Consider the following 24156-nt stretch of genomic DNA (forward strand, 5'->3'; position numbering starts at 1 on the left):
CCTTTACCAAGAAATTATTCTCCCTTACCAAGATACCCTTATTCTCCCTTACCAAGACACCCTTATTCTCCCTTACCAAGACACCCTTATTCTCCCTTACCAAGACACCCTTATTCTCCCTTACCAAGACACCCTTATTCTCCTTTACCAAGACACCCTTATTCTCCCTTACCAAGACACCCTTATTCTCCTTTACCAAGACACTCTTATTCTCCTTTACCAAGACACTCTTATTCTCCTTTACCAAGACACTCTTATTCTCCTTTACCAAGACACTCTTATTCTCCCTTACCAAGACACTCTTATTCTCCCTTACCAAGACACCCTTATTATCCTTTACCAAGACACTCTTATTCTCCCTTACCAAGACACTCTTATTCTCCCTTACCAAGACACTCTTATTCTCCCTTACTAAGACACTCTTATTCTCCCTTACCAAGACACTCTTATTCTCCCTTACCAAGACACCCTTATTATCCTTTACCAAGACACTCTTATTCTCCCTTACCAAGACACTCTTATTCTCCTTTACCAAGACACTCTTATTCTCCCTTACCAAGACACTCTTATTCTCCTTTACCAAGACACTCTTATTCTCCCTTACCAAGACACCCTTATTCTCCTTTACCAAGACACTCTTATTATCCCTTACCAAGACACTCTTATTCTCCCTTACCAAAACACTCTTATTCTCCTTTACCAAGACACCATTATTCTCCTTTACCATATAATTTCCCTGCTCTGGTCTTAATAAAAGTGACACTTCGTGATAGGTACATCCAGGCAGCGTCGTCACCCAAGCACATCCTGATACTTTTGGACTCTAGTGGGTCAATGAAGGGTCTGAGGTTCGCCATTGCCAGAAGTACGGTCAGCAAGATATTGGAGACGTTGAGTGACGAGGACTATTTCAATGTCATTGCGGTGAGTGTTCTGATATGGCAGTGTTCAGATATGGCAGTGACATCATTGGGATCTGATTTGTAGAGATATTCAATGGTATTGTCAACTCTAATCGGTTAGTTAAAATTTATCTAAATATTTTTGTTTCTGTTAATTGCCTTTCAAAGAGAAATTTGTCTGCTAAGTTGGACATGTCACTTTGTATAAACACGGGAGTTAATTCACATAATATTAAACTGAAAACTTATTAGAATTGTCTCCCTTTTTGTAATATATTCATTCCATTCTTTGGTAACTTTCATACTGACTCTTTAGCACTAACAAAGCTTATGTAAACATTTACAAGTCAGGAGTAATATGTGATCATTACAGGAGTCTCTAAGATGTGCTGTTACAAGGGATTTGTCATTAATTAGAATTATTATAACTTTTTAAAGATTCGAATCCTGTTCTGCCTAAATCAAACCAGATTTTTATTCATGTTATATAGTCTGAGATAAAGAAGAAATACTGCCGTCAGTATGTATGCATATTAAATATTTATGAAATAATATACACTAAATTTTAATGTGACAATATAAAAACGTAAAAAAAAGTTAATTAAAAGAAATAATTTCGTCTTCAGCATACCAATACAAACACTTTTGTGTCAACTCTTTATAACAATTGGATATTGGAATATACTGTCAGTTGTGCGTTGGGGTTATTAAGCTCTGCAAACATTAACTGTGTCTTTATGACCACTGCGGAAGAGCTGCCCTACATGTGTGGCAACGGTTCGAACCTGGAGAGAGAAAACATTAGCAATACGTCATCATGCATGTCATTTTGAACTAGTGTTATTTTGGGCTAGTGTTATTTGGACTAGTGTTATTTTGGACTAGTGTTATTTTGGACTAGTGTCATTTTGGACTAGTGTCGTTTTGGACTAGTGTTATTTTGGACTAGTGTTATTTTGGGAATGCAGATTAACACTTATATGTTTTTTGGGAGAAATTCTGAATAAAATTTTGTTTTCTTGTTTCCATGGTGACAGTTCTCTGAGGAGGCCAGGTACGTGGACGAGTGCTTCAACGACACATTGATTCCTGCCAGTGTGGACAACATCCGTCGTGTAGAGGAGAAGCTAGAACGTCTGGAGGCCTCCAACAACGCATACTTTGATAAAGCCTTGAGGAGAGGATTTCAGTTGTTTAAAAAAGTAAGAAGTGAATTTTTTTTCTTGTTGTGCTTTAAGGCAAGAACAGAGGCAACCTTAGGGTTGCTGTTGTTATGGCACGATTAGGAATTAATTATTAGTTTTGGAAAAAAGGTAAGTTTTGACTTATTGACAATGACGTGACTTGTAAAACAAGGATTGGGTTTTGGAGACAGAACAAAAAAGAAGTCGACGTAAACAGACTACTTCCAGGTCAACGTAGAAATAAGTCACAGTTTATGAACGTAGAGAGTTAGCTGACATTCGATGGTTCCCTTCATTGTTATTAAACTTGTTGGACATTCAGTATCAGCGTTGACTAACTTCTATTGATTGATCAGCCTTTCGCTGATGTTATTGGATTCTGCATTACGTTGAGTGTTACCTCCGTTTGGTTTGTTTGCATTAGACACCTCGGAAGCGCCTAACAGTGTCTACAGGTGTTGTTAACAAATGGTATTACTCAACCCTCCAATCAGACATCCCTCCATAAAAGGTCGTGGCTATCAAAACGCAGAAAACGTTGTATAACGTCCGCCCTCTCCCCTCGCATCCCCTAGCGACGCTACTGGGCGATATATTTTAATATTGATTTCTTTATTTAAATTTATTTCCATTTTCTTCTCAAAATAAGAATTGGTGACACGTAGTGATATAGTTTCTATATTACATTTTTAATCATAATAGTAAGTTAGTAAAAAGCATCTTCTTTTAATTGCCAATTTTGCCTGTGATATTAAAAACGTTTCCATTGGCCAGGAACATGTTGAGTATCAAGACCAATGTTTGTGTAACAAAGCCATCATGTTGGTTACAGATGGAGCTCCGGAAAATTTTGATTCCATTTTCGACGAATACAACTGGCCAAATAAAACTGTAAGTGGGGTTAAGGGGTGGGCTTGAGATCGCTAGATTGTCTTGAAATAAATGCATAGCCTAATATGGAAGTTTTTTTTTTGTTGTTTTTTTTTGCAAAAACCTAGAAATAGATATATAATATTATTAGATATATGTGTTTACTTAAAATTGTGCTGATGTTTTTGGAAGACTTACATGCAACTTTTTCACACTAATAAGTCCAACTATCGAATTTAACCCATATCTTGCGTTGTGAGTGATCTGAGACGAAACGAGCCACCAAAGCATTTGTTTGGATGGAGATCAGTTTAGACTAGATTATAAGAGACTGACAGTGCAAGCCTTCTTGTTGTCCAACTCTGATATATTATTTTACACTAAAACAAAGCTGAAAAAAAAACATTCATCAAAAGCTTATAAATTAACAAGTGAGATTCAATTTACTTAGTTGTTTTGTTGGGTTTTTTTTTTTGTTATTTTTTAATATAAAACTTTCGATGGTGATTATTACATTTTTTACAAATGGTTCCCGGTCATTTCATCCACGGTCACTTCAAGCCCGGTCACTTCATCCCCGTTCATTTCATCCCCTGGTTACTTCATACCCGGTCATTTCATCCCCGTTCATTTCATCCCCGTTCATTTCATCCCCGTTCATTTCATCCCCTGGTTACTTCATACCCGGTCATTTCATCCCCGTTCATTTCATTCCCTGGTTACTTCATACCCGGTCATTTCATCCCCGTTCATTTCATCCCCTGGTTACTTCATACCCGGTCACTTCATCACCGTTCATTTCATCCCCTGGTTACTTCATACCCGGTCATTTCATCCCCGTTCATTTCATCCCCTGGTTACTTCATACCCGGTCATTTCATCCCCGTTCATTTCATCCCCTGGTTACTTTATCCCCGGTCATTTCATCCCCGTTCATTTCATCCCCTGGTTACTTCATACCCGTTCATTTCATCCCCGTTCATTTCATCCCCTGGTTACTTCATCCCCGTTCATTTCATCCCCTGGTTACTTCATCCCCGGTCACTTAATACCCGGTCACTTCATCCCCGTTCATTTCATCCACTGATATTTTCATTATCTGATCATTTTTATCTAACAAATTGTAATTTAAAAAATCATGAAATGAGCAATATTTAATGTATTCATTTGTAAGTTAAGTGACAAAATTGTAACAAGTTAATGTTTAAAAGGAATTAAAGCAAAACTTATACAGACGACATGATATCCCGAGGATGGGTGAACTCCGCCTTATTTGAAAAAAAAATAAAACCTTATTTCAAGGCTAAAAATGACGCCCCCATATTCAAGAGCGATTGAAAAATAAAATAAAGTGAAACATGGTCGTACTTTCACCACACCTTGGCATTTGATGATAAGTTATTAACGGCACTGTAATAATCATTGTTATCGCACTTCTATCTCTCAAAAGATTTCCACTACTTGCACCACACCTTGGCCTTTGATGATTATCCATGATCATAATTATTCTAATCGCACTTTCTATCTCTCAAATGATTTTCACTACTTCCACCAAACCTTGGCCTTTGATCAGGATAATATTATAATATCACACCCCCCACACCCAATAGAAGCGCTATAGTTAAGTACACACCCAGATTTACAATATAAAATAAGATTTCTCATTAAGAATACAAAGTGGAAGAGGAAAAATTATAAACGCATAAGTAACATGTCATAAAATGTCAAAAAGCATTCTAGAAAATCATATTTATATATAAAATATTTAATTGGGGATGAAATGACCGGGAATGAAGTGACCAGGGGATGAAATGAATGGGGATGAAGTGACCGGGGGGGATGAAGTGACCAGGGGATGAAATGCCGGGGATGAAATGACCGGGGATGAAGTGACCGGGGATGAAGTGACCGGGGATGAAATGACCGATAACCGTACAAATTGTCAGTCTGTATAGTCAGATATAAAAGAAAGAAGGATTGAAGTTAGTGGTGATATTTTTTCATCCTTTCTAGCACTAAAAAAAGAATTACGCAATTTTAAATAGTGGAGAAAAAAAACTACAGATTATTTTAATTCTTTCTCTGTTTTTATCGCGTGTAAAATGCACTGTGCAATGTGTAGTATTTTATGTGTAGCTAGTTATGTTTAGTGTGTAATCTGCAGCACCTAAAGGCAGCATGGATCCTTCTCTCAGATATAGTCAGCTAAGCAATATGTAGGGATATGAATAGTGCAGTGTGTGTTGTTCCAGCAAAGGAGATATTACTTTACATTGTTATTTCCTTCAGGTTCGAGTCTTCACATTTCTTATCGGTAAAGAAGTCCCAGACAACAGACAAACCAAATGGATGGCCTGTGCTAACAAAGGTGAGCGAGAAAACTTTAATTTCTATTAAGCTAACACTGCTAACTCATAAACCGCCTTACCTAGGAGCAGTTATGATCCCTGTCACGTAATAATAAGTGTCAATGTCAAGGTTGTTTTAATTGCATAAGCAATGTTTTCGTTTCGAAAAACAACAGGAATTTTTCCAAAGTGTTAAAAATAGGTTTCTAGTTCTTTCTTGTATGCTGGGAAGCTAATCTTTGAGAGAGTATTAATACAAAGAAATATAATAAGTTCTAACCTTAATGTTAAGTTTACTTCTGTAGATCTATTAGTGAAATTCAGTTGCGTGTTTATAGTGTGTTTTTTTGTTCATGATCTCTATTTGGGGAATTAAAATGCTTTATTTCATGAACAGGGAGTTTGCTATGTCTTCACTTTACCAAAGATTCCCCGCCGAACATTAAAATTTGGTAATCGGGTTTAACTTCTGAAAATATATTGCGCTTATTCATCACCCAATTTCATTATAACACCCCCCTCCCACTTCCTTCGCTCCTGCAATACAGAATACAAACTTTTTAGAGCAGTGAATTAAAGACTAATCAAGAGTTCATTATTTCCAGGTCTGTTTACTCACATCTCTACACGTGCAGATGTTCAGGAAAACGTTCAGGTAGATATTGTCATTTGTTTCTCAAGTCTGTGTGCTAGGTTGGTGTAGCTTGAAACATGGTGAAGGGACAGCTACAACATTCATTGATACACTCGATATAGATCTAACGATGGATCTGTATATGTGTTAATATTGAATTCAATGCAGTTTCTTAATTAAAAGATACACTGAAAAATAGGTGATGAAAGAATGACTTGATTTTTACAAAGCTTGTATCAACTCAAGTCTGTCTGTCTGGTAAATGTTTGTACACATTATTTCTTCCAGACCCAATCTCGGATCAAGTTGAAATTTTGTAGGCTTACAATTATTTCTTGTACCTGACAAAACAAGAATCAGTAATAAAAAGCAACCAATTAGTTAATTAACTATTGGTAATTAATTATTTTGTTGATGTCGAACAAGGGAAAGAAATTGTACTTGATAGAAGTGGTGGTGTCCCATTTTAAGAGGCTTAATTAAGTTCTCAAGTTCAAATTCAAGTTTTACAGCTTTTTGTTAATGCATTTTAAAAAGCGATCACAGTAACATCACCACGATACCCCCTTCTTTCTCCTCCCCCCACCCCTTTTTCCTAACTGGTCCTTATAAGTGATAGGATCATAGCGTACTAAGATAGCTAAAGGTAAAAAATATTTCTAATCCCACAGATTTATTATTTTAGTCTAGATGTATTGCAAATTTAACTACATGATTGATCCATAATGATAATTCATGATTGATACCATACAATTACTAGGCTATAGTTTTAATTATGATTCAGCTTAAACATTGTGTTTCCTTGTGTATCCCTAGAAATACATCAAAGTGTTAAGTAAGCCCCTGGCTATGTCTCGTTCCCCGCACCACGTCTGGAGCCCCGCCTACATTGATTACGTCACGGAGCAAAGTGACATCAAAGTGCCCACTGGGAGACCTGAGAGTTTGCATGTCGACTTTGACTCCGAGTATGAATATGAGGTAACCTTCCTTGTACAAAGAATATTAGAGGTTTAAAGAAAATGATAGCTCATATAAGCTCAATAATACAAAGTCTATAAAAAAGAATCCATCCCGTAGGTCTAATGTGATAGAGTTTAGCAGAGCTTAAGTCTTTGTTTAATAATTGAGATGAACAACAAGATTAAAAGGAATATCCGTAGAACATTATAATCTTCTTCTTTAAATGAACGTCCTAAGTTAGGCTTATAAGATAAGATAAAACTTGTTGTTCAAATCTTTTAACCTATTTTTATAGAAAGTGTATTACAGCATTGGGTGCGCGGTGGCTGAGTGGTGAAGTGCTTCGGGACCTGAGTTCTTTGGCTGGAATCTTGGTGTAGACTGGGATTTTGAATTTCGGATTTTTATGGCGCCCTTGAGTCTACCCAACGATTATGGGTACCTGACTTTAGTTAGGGAAAGTAAAGGCGGTTGGTCGTTGTGCTGGTCACATGACACCCTGCTTGTTAACCGTTGGCCATAGAAACAGATGACCTTAATATCAACTGCCCCATTGATCGCAAGATCTGAAAGGGGAACTTTACTTTTTATATTACAGCCTTGTTTGTTTGTTTTTTAGCCCTGAAACGAACATTAAAATAACTTCAACTGTACTGAAGATGATGTGTATTTGACTATTAGTATACAGTACAATGGACCACCACTCGGTGGTTTTAAAATGCAAAGGATAACTCATACTAGTGCTGCTTAATGCATTGATGGAGACACGGTGGCTGGATGGTAAAGCGCTCGGCTTCCGATCCGAGAAGTCCCTAGTTCGAAACATGGTGAAGACTGGGGTTTTAATTTCTGGATATTTAGGGCGCCTGTAAATCCACCTAGCTCTAGTGGGTGCTTCTGAGCCCACCTAGCTCTAGTGGGTGCCTCTGAGTCCACCTAGCTCTAGTGGGTGCCTCTGAGCCCACCTAGCTCTAGTGGGTGCCTCTGAGCCCACCTCGCTCTAGTGGGTGCCGGACATTAGTTGGGGAAAAAGTAAAAGCAGGTGGTTGCTGTGCTAGCCACATAACACCCTCGTAAACCATGGGCCATATTAGCGGAAAATTATTCTCAAATCCTTTGATTATGTTTAAATCTAAAGTAAAAATTACAGAATTGGTGGAGTTAAAAACATAACGGATATATTGCTACAAAAGTAATTCTCAGGGTTTTTTACAACAAGATATTCATAAAGTTCAAACAAAAATATCTTTATAATTGTGTAATAAATTACTACATTTTACATTTCTTTCTAGGTAAATATGTGTGCAGTTATTTTGTAACAGTAATATATAGAATATAAAATATAAAATGTTTTGTTGCTGTCTCTTGTGTAGGGTCTAGGCCTGGTCATGTCCATTTCAATGCCAGTCTACGACGAGAGAGACAAAGTTGTAAGTAATCTAGGAGTCCAGGATAGTTTGTTTTTCCTTTTTAGTTTTGGAAATCTTAGTTTAGATGAATGATTTCCAAAAGTGGTCTACATAACCCCCCCCCCAGGGGACTAAGACACAAAAAAGTTTGGGAACCACTGGTTTAGATACACAATGGTTAACATAAGACTTGTAGCAAAGGGATGAAGCAAGCTCAAACTACAAGAGGTCTAGAAATCTACGTCCTAAACTCCTAGATGGGGGAGTTAAAAAAAACTACCAGGATCACTTCCTAACCAAACAATGAGACATAAGATAAAACAAGATAGTTAAGTATGTACAAGGAAATGGAAATTCGGAAATTCAGCTTGACTACATGTTCCACCTGAGCATTACTACTACTATAACAAGAACAATATACAAGCAAGCAATAACACACACAACAGCACATTATGAATCAGGCTTCTAGGTACCTCTTTGTGATGACAAATGGCTTTTAAACACCTTGACAGAAAGTGAAATAAAGGAGTTTCTAAATCTTTGTGTCTGAGCCGAAAGTTTAAAAATAGTAACAAATAATAATAAAACTACAAGCTTTGAGCTTAGAGACCGACTATTCTGTATTTCACCATTTCAGAGCGAGCTAGAAGAAGATCCCAGGAAAAATCTGTTGGGTGTTGTAGGCACAGATGTGAGAATCAATGAATTGATGAAATTTATTCCAACGTATCAGGTAATGTCACATCATTGTACTGAGTGAATGCCCAACCCTTTTGCCGAGTGTTATTTATGACTGACATCTTACATACTAACTATTGGCTGATCATTTATTGATTAATTTTAAAAAATCTTACTCTTTATACTAAATGAAGTCCATTAACTCTTTCTCTCCGCAATTATTTTTCCACTTTTTGAAGGAATTCTTAATTTGCTCATTACTATCTCACTACCCCTGTTATGATTGGGCTTCAATAGCGTTGTTGTTTGTTATCAGAAAATGTTGTATTTGGTATAGAATTAAAGGGAAATGCATGCTCTTTTTATATTGTTCAAAGTCAAGTTTAAAAAATTAAACATTAATTTAATTTAATGAGGCCAAAATCAACGATGGCATCGTCGATTAGGAGATAAAGAGTTAAGAAAAAGAAGTGCATTACGTGTAATGGCCATCTATATATTCCTCTATACCTTCTTCGTGTGCTACATAGAGTATTAAGCCATTATCTGGACAATTATTTCTCACCCAGAAAGCAATTGGTACTTTATAGTCATAGAAAGTAGATTTTAAAGCAACACAATGAGCTCAGTACTTTTATACTATTTTTCATCGCTTCTGAAAATCCATATGCTAGTTATGTGTGGAATTCATTTTCATATTTATTTTTATAGCTTAACTTAAGGTCTTCCTGTAACTATTTTTGATGGCTTTCAAACTTTTAAGATAAGATGAATCATTTTCAGAATAACATTTGAACAGTTCAAAAGCGACATTGTTTATATAAGACTTGACGCTAGATAGACCTATTCACTTTGTGAACATATAAAACATACTACAGATTACCAGGTTAAAAGGTTTTCAATAGCACCCTGGCTAAGTCATTCACAATTGATTTTGTTTTTTCATTTCAACAGCTAGGAGTCAATGGATATGCCTTTGCAATCACCAACCATGGATATGTGTTATTTCATCCAGACTACAGACCGTTTGTAAGTATTCAAGGGGAATAATTCCTTAGTATTTTTCTTTACCCCTCAGTGGGTACAAAGGAGGTCTCTGGTTCAAATCCTGGTGAAGACTGGGATTTTTATGTTTAGGTTCTTTAGGGTTAGGGTAACCCAGCTCTAGTGGGTGGGCCTATCTGACAAGAGTTGGGGAAAAGGAAAGGCGGTTTTTTGTAGAGCTGGCCATAGGACACTATTAAGGACAGCATCGTAACTGTGGGCCACAGAAACAGATGACCATTACATCATCTGCCCCATAGATCGCAAGGTCTGAATGAGGAACTTTACTTTTTTTTTCTTTACCCCTCTTTGTATATTTGTATTACAATGTATATTATATGATTGTATTCTTCTCAGTACAAAGAAAAGGGTTCAGGACCCCAGCAAACATTGAAGGTCAGGCCAAAGTACAACAGCGTGGAATTATCAGAAGTGGAGCTGCCTAACTTTTGGGGCACTGCATGGAACAGAGACCACCCAGTAAGTTGAAATTTCCAAAATATTCCTTCTTAAAACAATACATTTTCCAGCCATCTCTGAGTGGGCACACCTCCTATAGCAGGGATATAAGCTCTTTGTTGGAGGCTCTAAGAAACGAGCTTGTAGGAAACAATTCGAGAAATTATAGTGTTAGAGACAAGTCGATGTATTCCCACTAAGTTTCAGTCTTGAAGATTTATATTTTTTGAAAGGCCCGCTGAAGTGTTAATCTTGAGCTATTTATTATTCATTTACATGTTGTTAACAAACGGAAGAATAAAAAATACGAAAACCTTTTCTCCAATTTCTTTCATGTATACTCGACATTAACTTAATGGGCAACTCACCACTAACCTAATGGGCAACTCACCACTAACCTAATGGGCAACTCACCACTAACCTAATGGACAACTCACCACTAACCTAATGGGCAACTCACCACTAACCTAATGGGCAACTCACCACTAACCTAATGGGCAACTCACCACTAACCTAATGGGCAACTCACCACTAACCTAATGGACAACTCACCACTAACCTAATGGGCAACTCACCACTAACCTGATGGGCAACTCACCACTAACCTAATGGGCAACTCACCACTAACCTAATGGGCAACTCACCACTAACCTAATGGGCAACTCACCACTAACCTAATGGGCAACTCACCACTAACCTAATGGGCAACTCACCACTAACCTAATGGGCAACTCACCACTAACCTAATGGGCAACTCACCACTAACCTGATGGGCAACTCACCACTAACCTAATGGGCAACTCACCACTAACCTAATGGGCAACTCACCACTAACCTAATGGGCAACTCACCACTAACCTAATGGGCAACTCACCACTAACCTAATGGGCAACTCACCACTAACCTAATGGGCAACTCACCACTAACCTAATGGGCAACTCACCACTAACCTAATGGACAACTCACCACCAACCTAATTAGTGATCTAATTTTAATCAACAATGGTTATCACGTGACAGTTTTTTTTTCTCATTGTTTTATCAATATTATCACATGACTGTTCGTTTTGGTGAATAAGATCCATTGAGTTACACACATACAACTTTCAAATGTTGTTCACTCATGTTGTGCGAAACTTATTATCTTTACAATATCCAACATTTTTCAATTTCTAGTTAAACTTAATTTAGTCATACAAACTTTTTAGCTTGACCAAAACAGACCAATGTCCTACATTTCAGCTACGACGTTATCTGTTGACCAGTAAGTCTGGAGGTGAAAACATGACAGCGGTCACTATACTCACACACAGTGATGGTATGGTAAGTGAGTTTGTATGTGTCACGTAGTTCCTTATATGGCTGATAGCTATCGAAGACACATAGCAATAAGATACAATTTAGGTGAAGTGTTGCATAATATAAATGTTTATTTCTTCATTTTCTAACAATCAGACTCGGGCTAGAGAGAGAAAGAACCAATACCAGTTTATGGAGATAGCCAATACTTTCAGGTATTTATAGTCAATTTGAGTCATTGCAGTGTATATTACATCATTAATTAATTTTGATGACGTTTCAAGCTCGTGAATATCTAGATCTAATGTTAGACAATTATTTAGCATTATTGGAGCGATATCCGTAGATTTGGAATCTACTTGCTTAAAAAAAATTCCTCCATAAATAAACTTGAAAAAAAAAGCACATGGAACTTAAAACTGTTTATTTACTCTGTTGTTGTTTTTTTCAATAATTTTGTGGATGTTTTCTTTATATATCTAGATCTGGGGCCTATAAAAATCTAGATCTGTGACCTATGTAGGCCTACATCTAGATTGGACAACGATTTGTGTTCTCGTTATTAATTTGTATCGAGAAGTTATAAAAATGTTTTTAAAATTTTCTTTCCCACTGCTACAAATGGGTATTTTTTTAAAAAAAAAGGAAACCTATCTTTTAATCCTTAAGATTAAATATTTAATTTAGCAGTGTTTGCTTCGAGCTACGCAAAACATTAGATTGCACTTCGATCATTTTCCTATATGTTGTATGAATTTGAAAATTGAGCTTAATCTTTGACATTCCACCTACATTTCTAAAGGCTGGTGTTTGTGTTACCAGAAGTCTATGGCACTCATTACATCAAGTTAGATAACTTCTCTTTATACAATCTATTTGACAGTAAGTATTCGGTAGAGTCCCTTATTTTTTGAAGGTTGGGGGGATACATAGAGTGTTATTTTGATTTAACCTAGGTAGTAACCTATATTCAAATTTTAATGCAGTTTTTTATTCCTCTATTATGTATACTATTAGTTAATAATTGTATATACTTTGATCCAGTTTACAAAAGATTACAAAATGAGGAAGACACCAGTATTATTACTTTATCCAAGTGGTAAGTTTCATACTACTTCTTTCGTCTTTTGATAGTACTTCAAAAGGCTCAAATTTTAACTGGAATCAAATTTGTTCCTAATACAAGGAGCTGTAGCCCTATGTCTAGTCAGCTCATATGGCGAAAGTAGTGTAAAATATATTAATGTTTGCAGTGTGGATTTTCACCAGAAATGGAATGTCATCTTTGTTTGTTTTTTTTTTTTTTTTTTTTTTTACTATTCGGATTTCATTCTTTAAGCAAAACAAAAAAAAAACTGTAATAAAGAAAAAAAAAAAGAGGATGCTATATAGAGAAATGTAAGGGCACTATAAAAATGTAAAGACAATTTTTGAAAAATCACTGTTGCAAACTGAGTACAAACAATTACTTTGGAAATAGTTTGGAAATGTCATTTGACAGTGCTAGAAAGAGCATAGAAAGTGTCATTTACCTTTTTAAAATTGTTTAGATTATCAGCTCTTACTAAATTCTGTGCACAAGAATAACATTGACTATGATATAGTTAATATAGAACTTTCAAGTTTACTACTATAACTTGTTCCAGGATCTACTGCCCAGAAGAGAAAACAAAAGCTTATGTCCAACTTAATGAAGAGTTGTTTTCAAAATACTTGGAAGAAGGAACTTTATATGACAAATGTAGGTATTTATATTCAAAATTATTAAAACCATAAAAACGGAACAAAATAAAATAATTTAAGCACTACGTAGAAAAATCTCTTTACTGTTTAGTGTAATATATTATCATCCAATATTTTTGCTAAAAACAATAATTGTATCATGGGGGCTCTGAAAATGTGTAAAGTATTTTTAATTTGGATAGGCACTTTTACCATACTCTGTTAATGTGTTAAAGCAGTGATGCCAAAATTATGTCTGGTTCTTTCAGATAGAAAATCCCCCTCCATGAAAGAAAAAAAGTATCTCTATTTACCTACTTTAAGATCCTCACTATTTCTCTGATGGATTGGTACCGTAACTTTAACATTTGTACTTTTATAAAATGGGACTCCTAATGTAGAAACTACTAAGAAAAGTGAACAGATCATTACTTGTTTGTGAAACATGATAATAAACCAACATATTTAATTTATAAAGAAAGTCTGTTTTAAAAAAAATATATAAAATGGCATTATGAAACAAATATGACGGCATTCTTGTTCTTAGCCGCAAATAAAAGATTGTGAAACTAATTAACATTGGAGGATTTATGACATTTACCAAAAAGAGACAAGAAAATGAGTCAGTGGTAAAGCAGCTGCAATGTTGCTCATATTTTAAATTGAGACATGAAGCCAATTTCCAACACGTGAGGAAATGAAGTCGCAAAGTTTCATTAATTAATTAAAGTTTCTCATCAAATAGTTTCAGGTTGATTTCATTTCGTTTTTGTACCTTTTTGGTCATGTGGCCTGCGACAAGAGTGTTGGAAATTAGGTTGTCAAATTAGGTGGGGCATCACTGAGTTTAAGTAAGTGTATGTATTATCAATTTTAATTATCATGTGTGGCCGAGTGGTTTATGTCGGATCCCTAGGAAAGGGGGCTGAAGTTGGTATTCTGACTAGAGCTGAATTTTGCTTACTGACCACCTAAAAGCAACGCAGATCCTTCTGATAGATACCTCCGCCACAGGTCCACACAAGAGATTGAACCAAATGCACTGAGAATGATATAGCATGAAAGATACAAGAAAAATAATTTTTAAACTTATCACCATAAGTTATTGTAACTCTTTGTATAAAATAATCCTTAGTCCCTATTTCGATCATTTTAAAATAGAGGTTTAAACAAGAAAATAGTTTTAAAAAATGATTTAAAAAAAAAAATAGCTTATATTAAGCGTACTTGTATCAATTAGTTTAGATTAGTCATGTAATTAAATTTGTAATAGAGCTAGACTAGCATGAAAAAAAGCATTTATAAAAATTAATTTAAAACAAAAAAGGGAGAAAGACCTGAATTCGAACTCATGGCTCAAGCTTCCTCCTTATTTATAGGATAAACCTGATGTCATTTATCTATACTTATATATTGTACAAATCGCAGGTGATCGAGAGCATATGAAGAGACTGTTAGAAGACTTACACATCACAGAAGATTACTTGGCTGTTTGGAAGGGTGCTCAGTGTATCACTCCACCTAATGAATTGTGAGTCAAATGCTCTAAGGGAATGATATTAACCAAATAGCTATAAACTCTTTTTTTTATTGAATCAGTACATATAAGACATTTTTATGATGGTGCATTGGTGACAATTCTTCATTTTCATAAGCATGCTTGATTTAGTTAAATCCTCAGAACAGCTTGAGTAGCATTTAAACAAAAAGAATCAAATACATTTAGTCAACATCCAGACTGACAATACAGAAGACCTATTTTTAAAAAAACCAACATGTTATTTATCTAATATACAAACTTAACATAATAATAATAAGGCTTGTCTTAACATAATGAATACAATATAGTCATTGTTAAGAGTAATTTTTAATACAAGGGAGCTAATATTGTAATGATGTGTTTTTTTTACATTTCATGTTATTGTGAAAATGAATAGAGCCTTAGCATTATTTTATTCTGTGTGTTTTAACTAACACAGACAAACACAGACTAAAATGTAGGCTACAAGTAGGTAAAAGAACTGAAAAAGAAGAATTCATATTCTTAAAAAAAACTCCTAAATCATTATATTGTCTTACAAAATAGACATTCATTCATCTGTTTCATCAGAACATTCAATTTTGTATAAATTTTAAACTACACTGTATTGATATAACTACGTAATAAAATGAACTCTTCAGTTTATTTGTACATTTCAGTTCTCCCTACCATAAATGCTGGAGCCAATCAACAAGTAAAAAAGATGAGATGGACAAGGAACACTGCTTTTTCCAAGCACATACCAAGTAATATAGAGTTATTATTTATGCCTTATCTATGAGCTTATGTTGATACAAATATACTTTTACATGTTATTTATGTTCTGAAGTTAATGGTAATGTTTTTTTTTTATGCCTTAGGTGGATGTTAAAAATTTATCTGATTTATACTTGAAGATTTATACTTCTATTAGATAGTATTTTTAAAGTTTATCACTCTATGTATTTGACTATTGAATAATTGTGTTTTATTTAAAGTCAATTTGTTCATTTACAACTTATAGCTATGGTATAGGAGGTATTTGGATTGGAACAAGTTCTGGACTGACAAGGAAATATCCCATTGGGGGTGAAAATGAGTAAGTAAAACTACAGTAGTCAAATCTCTTTTGTTTAAGACAAGTACTAAATGAATTTGTTATAATTCATTGTTCTTACAGCAAAATTAAAGTGTTTCCCTTTCAGACCTTGCGATCTATTAATTCAAATGATATAAAGGTAATTTGTTTCTATGGCCAATGGTTAATGAGGGTGTCATTAGACCACTAAAAATTGCCAATCACCTTAATTTTACCCAACCAATGTCAGGTACCCAGTGGTGTCCTAAAAATATTAAGTTAAAAAAACCAGCCTTCACCAAGATTTAAACCCAAGACCCCTCATTTAAGGGGTTCATAATTACAAAGTACAGCCAGTATGCCCACAGACTTAGTTATAACAATAATAATAATGTTAAATGTTTACTTTGGCTTCACAAGTAATTAGGAAGCTTACAAAATCTGATGTAACATTTTAAATAATAATTTCATGACATTTTTAATTACTTCATAACAATGAATATAATTATTCTTTTAAGGCATCGTCTTCAAGTCCCAGGAAGAGTGCAGTATTTCAATTTATAGCTCAATGTAATTTTTTTCAGGGACTGGCATTTAACAAGCACTGATACCATTAAAAGTGCTTACTACAAAATGGCAGTAGATGGCTGGGAAGACGGATACAGATATGTCTTTTCGATTCCAGTGGTGACTTCACCAAGTAAGAATTATAACAGCCACAGTTCAACCTTGTTATAATATATTTATCTGTTTTAAGCGTGGGTGAGAAGCTAAGTATGCTTGAACTTGGCTTGTTTTTGTTACCTATGAAGGGGGCTTGAGGTTCAACTTGAGCAGAGTTGTGTTTACTGAGCACCTAAAGACAGCACAGAAAACCTTCTCCCAGATACCCCCTCCCCTCAAAGGTCCACAAATGAGATTGGACCATAGCGCTCTGAGCATGCTATAAGCATGAAAGTAGCGCTATATAAAAGCTATGATTATTATTCTTTTTATTATGATTTTTCTTTTTTGTATTCTAACAATTGACAAATAATTATGTTTCTTGTGGGGAAATACCAAATTAGTTGGTTGCATGAGTTTCAAATGTACTTACATACTAACATGCTTGTCTTTGTTTTTAGACCTGCAAATCAAATTTTATTGACACATTAGAACTGCTTTGAGAATGTACCTTGTTGTGTTTCTTTGAATGATACATTTCTTGTCTTTAAACACAATGCATTTATGATAAATAGGTAGTTTTAATTGACTTGAATGATTAGTAATTTTCTATATAATATTTTTTTTTGTAAGGGAGATAAGACTTGTGGCAATTTTCAGTAATTGTAGTCTTCTCATTGCAGTGCTACCATTTTAATTAATTTCTCAATCTGTAAAATAAAATTCTATATATTTGTTTATCATTGAGTTTTGTTACTATTAAAGTCTACACTTCTTTACAACCACAATCAAAATAAAGCAATAGTTATGACCGCCATTAAAATTGTATCATCCTTCACATAATAACTTTCCAATGAGTTTCTGTTAAATGATTCTACATTTATGCTATCAACATTATCACTATTGTTTTCTTGGTTTAAATCACAGAAGATTTTAACCCTAATACTACATATGTGACCATCGCTATGGCAGAGCTTGTGGGTCAGCCCAACAACAAGTCTGCCATCAAGGTTCCAGCAGCAGTGGTGGCATTCAGCATGAATTACAGTGCCTTCTATAGCAACTTTGTTCGCTACACTTTCCAGTGTCCAGACTCCTCGTGTCTGTACACTTGCAATGGAACAGAGGTAAGTTCAAGCCTTCTGGGAAAAGTTGTTGTTTTACACTTATTATTACAGACTGGAGAGAAGTTGGAAGAGGTAAAGATTTTACAATATTGAACACCTTTTACATGAATGTACCATAGATATTAAGCAGTACTTGCATATGTAGGACTTATACACTCCTTAGGTTTTGTTGCAAAGATGGAAAGCTGTCTTCACATGTCAAGCAGGTGCTATTGATATTAGAGTTTTTATAAATTCCATTACAGTGTTGTTTCACTGGTTTTTCCCCTGAGTTGTCTAGATTCTCTAAAAAGTTGTCAACTTGCTAATGTGTTTATTTGGTTCCCAATCATTTCATTCCTTGTCACTTCATCCCCTGGTCATTTTATCCCCTGGTCATTTCATCCTCTGTTCCAACAAATAATAATTTTGTAAGTATAATATTAAGAACATTTCATTTATTTATTCTTATTTACATGACAAAAATTGTACACTTCTAGCATTAAATAAAAATAGAATTTAATGTCATTAAATATATAAATATTTAATATGTATAGATGTAGAGCTAATGTAAACAAAATGTTAGCGTGTCTAAATGAATAAAATAGACAGTATGTATATCATTTGTAATTTCTTGCCCAGTGTTCTATATTTCTTCCTTGGATGTTCTTCATTGCAAGAATTCATAATTTTAATGTTATAACAGGGATTTTAAAAAACGTATATAGGCAGTATTAATCAGGTCCGGAAGAGGGTTGAAATCAGGGCTTATTAGAATAAAAATGGCGTGCCCAAATTTAAAAAAGAACGATTGACAAAAAAAAATGAAAGATGGTTTTCACAATATAAGTTATCAGTTATAAGTATTCTAATAATTCTCATCTTTCAAAAGATTTCCACTACTTCTACCACACCTTGGCCTTTAATCATTACATCATGCAATATAATAAAATTGATATCTCATCTCAAATAGAAACAATATAACTACATACAAACCTCACATTACTATATATATTCTTTCATTTCTAAACAAATATGAAGAAAGGATGGGGAACACTATTAACAAAATGTCAAAAATATCAAAAAGCATTGATCCGGAAAAAAATATTTATTTGGGGATGAAATGACCATGCAGTCATCATTTATTTGTACCTACTTATGTGTTTATTTCAAATAGTTTCAAACTATGTGTTTCATATTGATTTTCTATTTTCAGCATTTTACCTGTTATCTGATTGATTCCAGTGGTTATATTGTGGCTACCAATAATGCAGATAAAAATGGAGTATGTAATTATGCAATCTTATTCTAGTCTTAGAGAGAACTAATTAGATTATTTACAGATGTGATGTAAAAAGTTTCTATTAAAATAATCATGTCAGTTAGTGAATCATTGTAACATTTTTATTACTTAAAGATGTATAGATATAGACAATTTTAATATTCAAACTACAATTAAATCAATGAAGCAATAAAATGAAAACAATACTATATCAACGTGACATGCTAGAAATACAGAAAACCACATTTGTTCCATCTTTTATTTTATTTTATTTTGTTTTGTTGCTTTTTTTTTTTTTTTTGGCAAGTCATTAATTAGAAAACTTTGTGTTTCAACAGACTGGTGTATTTCTCGGTCAACAAAATTCAAAACTGATGCGTACATTGCTGTATGACAAAATATTTAAACAGTTAAGTCATTTTCATTTTTTTTTGCACTAGGCTGTCTATGAAAAGATAACAATTAGCTTCTCACAGAAAGGAGGACAAAAATGTATATTTTAATGATAAATTTAAATAGAAATACAAATAATAAGTATTATTAATGAGTATGACTACACAGGGCATGAGATTCACTAGTGGAAAGAAAAAATATTTTATTAACAAATAAGACAAGAGAAATAGAGTCAGATTTCTTCATTGTAAAGTTATGAAAACAATTATTGAAGAGTTTGATACAATTAGTAAATTTATTTAGATGCCCCATCATCTGTCACTTGACCGGATCTCAAACAAGGAAATCCTTTGCCAAACTGGGAGTCGAACACTTAGTGAGGTTGTGACTGAGCGTCGCATGAGGTTTGCGGGACATGTTCTATGTCAAAATGAATTACACACACCAAGAGTTGCGATAACATGGAAGCCAAAACGAGGAAAGCGCAAACAGGGATGTCCTCGTATTACCTGGCAACACACCTTCATGGAGGACCTCAGAACAGTGGACACCAGGTGGGAGGAGGCTTCAGACATTGCCAGTGACAGATCATTATGGAGACAGCTTGCCGCCCAATGCGCCGAACGGCGCGGGAGGACCTAAGTCTAAGTCATCTGTCACTTAGTAAATCTGAATTTAGAGATCATATTAACAATATTAGGCATCTCATATAGTCTAATGCACTATTTGAATTTGTTAAATATTGACACCCTTAACAAAATGTTTTGTCATATTGTATTTACAGTATTCTGCTCACAGATTATCAAAGTATTTGTGATTCCAAGGGAGTCAATCCTGAAAATTCTTCCAATTTTATAAAAAATGTGAGTTGTTATATTTTTATCAAATCTCTTAGGAATCTTTTGGGATTAATTTGCTCATCTTCTACATCTTTAAAACATTTGAACACATAACTGATATGAAGTCTTACTTGATCCAATTAATGCAGCTAACAAACATCTAGAATAAATATTATGTTCTTTTTGGATGCAATGACTAGTGAAATATTTTTTTTGAAGAATAAAATAATTTGATAGAACAGTTTTTTTATTTTACAACTCTCACCCTTAATCACAAAAATGCAATATTTTCATCTAGATGTCAAAAACAACCCAAATTAAATTTTAAAAAAAGGGAAAATTACCGCCAATTTTATTTATAAAAGATGCATATCTGAAGTCTTATAAAAATAATTACTGTAAACCCATTGATTGAAATACTTTATTTAGTCTTAAAAAGCAGATTTTGTCTAATTTTTTAAAAATAATAATTATTTTTTTATTTCTTTTTGCAGCCTCTTAAGATTTTATCAAAAGTATTTTTCTGGATCATTTCTGAAGTGATTTTGTAAGTAAAATAATTGTTTTTCCCTGTCTCCATTTTATTGTCACATTAAACATGTTTAGTACTTATAGAGATATAATATATGCAGGAATGCAGTATTTCCTGTGGCTATGCAGCCCCAGCTGTGACCTACATATTTTGCCAAATTCGGAGCAAGCATAACCATTGTCAGTCAGCTGGTTGTCGATTATATATATATATATATATATATATATATATATATATATATATATATTTATATATTCTGATAAAATATTGCATTTTTTGGGGTGAGCTGAAAAGTGGTCTACGTAACAGATAGACCTACCCTGTGCTGAATTTGGCAAAATATGTAGATCACAGCTTGGACTGATTAGTCACGTGAAATACTGTACTCCTTTATCTTTGGACTTAAAGACAAGCCTTATTATTATTATTATTCTAAAATTCTATTCATTCAACATTTGATCCCACAAAGATCTGAATGCTACATTAATGTCCTTTAAAGAAAGGTTGGAATTATTGTGCTCTTATTGGATACAATACTTTTTACTTTGCTTTAACATCTCTTAACAGTATAAGCAAAATATCTTGATTAAAACATTTAATTTGCAGTTTTATCTTATCTTATAAGTTAAAGATGTTCCTTCTAAAAAGAAAATTATTGCCATGTGTATCCATGCATTAAACTAGTCAGATATGAAGGCCTACATTAGAGATTTAAACTAACAAGTTATTAGTTTTCATGGCTGATACAGACATATTCCGTGCTATAATGGTACTTAAGAAGAAAGAGCACTTATATGAATAATAATAATTTTTTGTAGCATACTTTTTTTAAACTCAACAGATTTATGTCTCAGATGAACATTTGGAATCTATTGAAATCAGCCAAGGCCATGGGAAGTATAAATTTGAAAGATCGTAAGTTCCTTTTTTTTATAAAGTAGTTATCAAACTTTATAAAATATTTACTTACTAAAAGCTTCATTTCCAAGCATTAATCTATGAAATAAATTAAAATAAATTATGAAAACATGTTGTATATTGCTTAGGAAGAACCCTTGTGTAAAAAAGATTCAAATGTCATTAAAATGTGTAAATCAGTGAATTGTATTTGAAACCGAACTAAAATAATTTAACACCGAATAGATCTAAAAAATACACATTAATGGACCTCATTCACCAATCGTAAGCAAACAACATTTAGTCACGTGATCTTATTGATAAAACAACGAAAAAAACTGTCATGTGACAACCATCATGAATTAAACATTAGATAGTAAATTATACAGAAGAGATAGAGCACAACGTGGCTAAATGTTGTTTTTTTACGATTGGTGAATGAGGTCTATTCAGCGCCATGTAAAGACTCTACCAGTTTTACTTTCTTAGGAACTTTAAACCCATTCACCTTCTTTGCTTCTAAGCATTAGATTTTACATGTTGTTTTTTTGTTTGTTTTGTTTTCTCATCGAAATTATTTTTACTTCTTATGTGTAAATAAAAAAAATTCATAAAAGGTTAATTTTATCCACTAATAATTAAGTTCATTGAGGACAGAAAACAAGAAAGTATTATGGTCAGGTATTCAAGTTTGTAAGTAACGATAACTAACACTGTGAATCAGTTCATTCAATTTACATATGTGGCTGCTGATGTACAAGACAAAAGTCTTTATTTAAAGTACAGCTTTAGTAGACTATAGTTTTACTTAGTACTTGGCCTATATAATACAATACAAGTATTTTAATGTACATCTTTGGCTTCCACCTTATAGCGTTAGTAAGAGTGAACATTTCATCTCAATTTCCATTCATAACAGAATGACAACATCAGATCTTCATCTAAGAAAAATTTTTAAAAATAATTTTTTTCTTATTTAAATTTTACATTGTAATTTTCAGTTGGCAATGAGTGTGGTGCTCACATTGAGGAGTCTTTTGCTAGGTTTGTCTTCTGTGATGTGGCCATTGATGAAGACACTGGCCACGCCCATGTCATAGATGATGTAATTACCAAAAGGGCGTGCGTGCAGAACATTAACCGCTACACCCTCAACCTGAAAGATGTTCTGAGTAAAACCCAGAAGCAAGTGATTCCTAGTTGCCAGGCCCAGTGCGCTAGTCCTGAAAATAAGTAAGTTATCTCTTTTTTTTGTCCAATTCTTGTTTGGTTTTTGTCCAATTCTTGTTTGGTTTTTGTCCAATTCTTGTTTGGTTTTTCATTTGAGGTTTTTAACTTTCCTTAAGCAGATGTACATTTTGTTAGATAGCATTTCTTTTTACTATTACACAACTCATATCAACTATATCTGTCTGTCTGGTAAAAAGATATGGACACATTATTTGTCCCACACCCATTCTCAGATCAAGTTTGAACTTTACACAATTATTCATTGGCATAGACAAGACATGAATCAATACATAAAATTAACCAAATAGTCAGTTTATTACGGATAATTATTTTGTTTGGATTAACAAGGGAAATTTATGCTTCTGTATTCACAGATACAGCTAAATATGTAAGGTTTCGTCCCTTTAGCTAATTCATCGGCATAGACAAGACATAAATCAATTTTAAAAAATTAACAAATTAATCAATTAATTACTGGTAAATATTTATTCTGTTTGACATTAACAAGGGAATTTAATCCTTTAGTAATCACAAATACAGCTAAATTTGTCAGGTTTTATCCCCTTAGATAATTCAACACATTATTTCTCTAAGGCCCATTCTCGGATCAAGTTGAAACTTTAAACGATCATTTATTGTACCTAACAAAATATGAAACATTTAGAAAAATTATCCAATCAGCCAATTAATTATTGGTTATTAATAATATTGTTTGAAATGAAATAAGGCAAATAACTTCTACATTATTGAGAGATATGCAAAGTTCTTTCCATTCGAGAAACTTTGTTTTTTTTTTAAGAATTGTTTATATTTTGCTTGTTTGCAAATGTATTTATAAAGTATTTCCTTTCTTGACTTGATCGGCTTCATTAAACCTCCCCATCTTCTAAACAACAAATTCATTATGTTGCATATATTTATTTTGGAATTATGCATGGTATTTCTTAATCAAAAATGGTTGTTTCATATATTGGCCTTCACATACTAATTATATGATTAGCCCTGGGACATAAGCTCTCTACCACCTATAAGAGAAAGTATTGAAAAAAAAAAACTGATGGCAATGAAATAGTGCATTCTTTTCCACAAAATCATTACCCCAACAA

General features: G+C 33.7%; 1 protein-coding gene across 2 annotated transcripts in view; it reads left to right on the top strand.

The window, feature by feature from the left end:
* LOC106062465 (voltage-dependent calcium channel subunit alpha-2/delta-3-like) overlaps positions 1-24156 on the top strand; it is a 239117-nt gene that overhangs the window by 204724 nt on the left and 10237 nt on the right. For both annotated transcript variants that reach the window (XM_056026032.1, XM_056026034.1), the window contains 26 exons: positions 774-924; positions 1940-2104; positions 2861-2977; positions 5246-5324; positions 5910-5959; positions 6755-6919; positions 8275-8331; positions 8948-9043; positions 9943-10017; positions 10390-10512; positions 11733-11813; positions 11946-12004; positions 12592-12671; positions 12834-12888; positions 13436-13530; positions 14940-15042; positions 15711-15797; positions 16055-16129; positions 16693-16808; positions 17699-17898; positions 19094-19162; positions 19498-19568; positions 20337-20415; positions 20886-20938; positions 21765-21838; positions 22822-23053. In XM_056026032.1, the coding sequence (XP_055882007.1) occupies positions 774-924; positions 1940-2104; positions 2861-2977; positions 5246-5324; positions 5910-5959; positions 6755-6919; positions 8275-8331; positions 8948-9043; positions 9943-10017; positions 10390-10512; positions 11733-11813; positions 11946-12004; positions 12592-12671; positions 12834-12888; positions 13436-13530; positions 14940-15042; positions 15711-15797; positions 16055-16129; positions 16693-16808; positions 17699-17898; positions 19094-19162; positions 19498-19568; positions 20337-20415; positions 20886-20938; positions 21765-21838; positions 22822-23053 (2607 nt within the window). The remainder of the gene's footprint in view (positions 1-773; positions 925-1939; positions 2105-2860; positions 2978-5245; positions 5325-5909; positions 5960-6754; positions 6920-8274; positions 8332-8947; positions 9044-9942; positions 10018-10389; positions 10513-11732; positions 11814-11945; positions 12005-12591; positions 12672-12833; positions 12889-13435; positions 13531-14939; positions 15043-15710; positions 15798-16054; positions 16130-16692; positions 16809-17698; positions 17899-19093; positions 19163-19497; positions 19569-20336; positions 20416-20885; positions 20939-21764; positions 21839-22821; positions 23054-24156) is intronic.

This window comes from Biomphalaria glabrata, chromosome 4 (assembly GCF_947242115.1).
Source record: "Biomphalaria glabrata chromosome 4, xgBioGlab47.1, whole genome shotgun sequence".
Taxonomy (NCBI): Eukaryota; Metazoa; Mollusca; class Gastropoda; family Planorbidae; genus Biomphalaria; species Biomphalaria glabrata.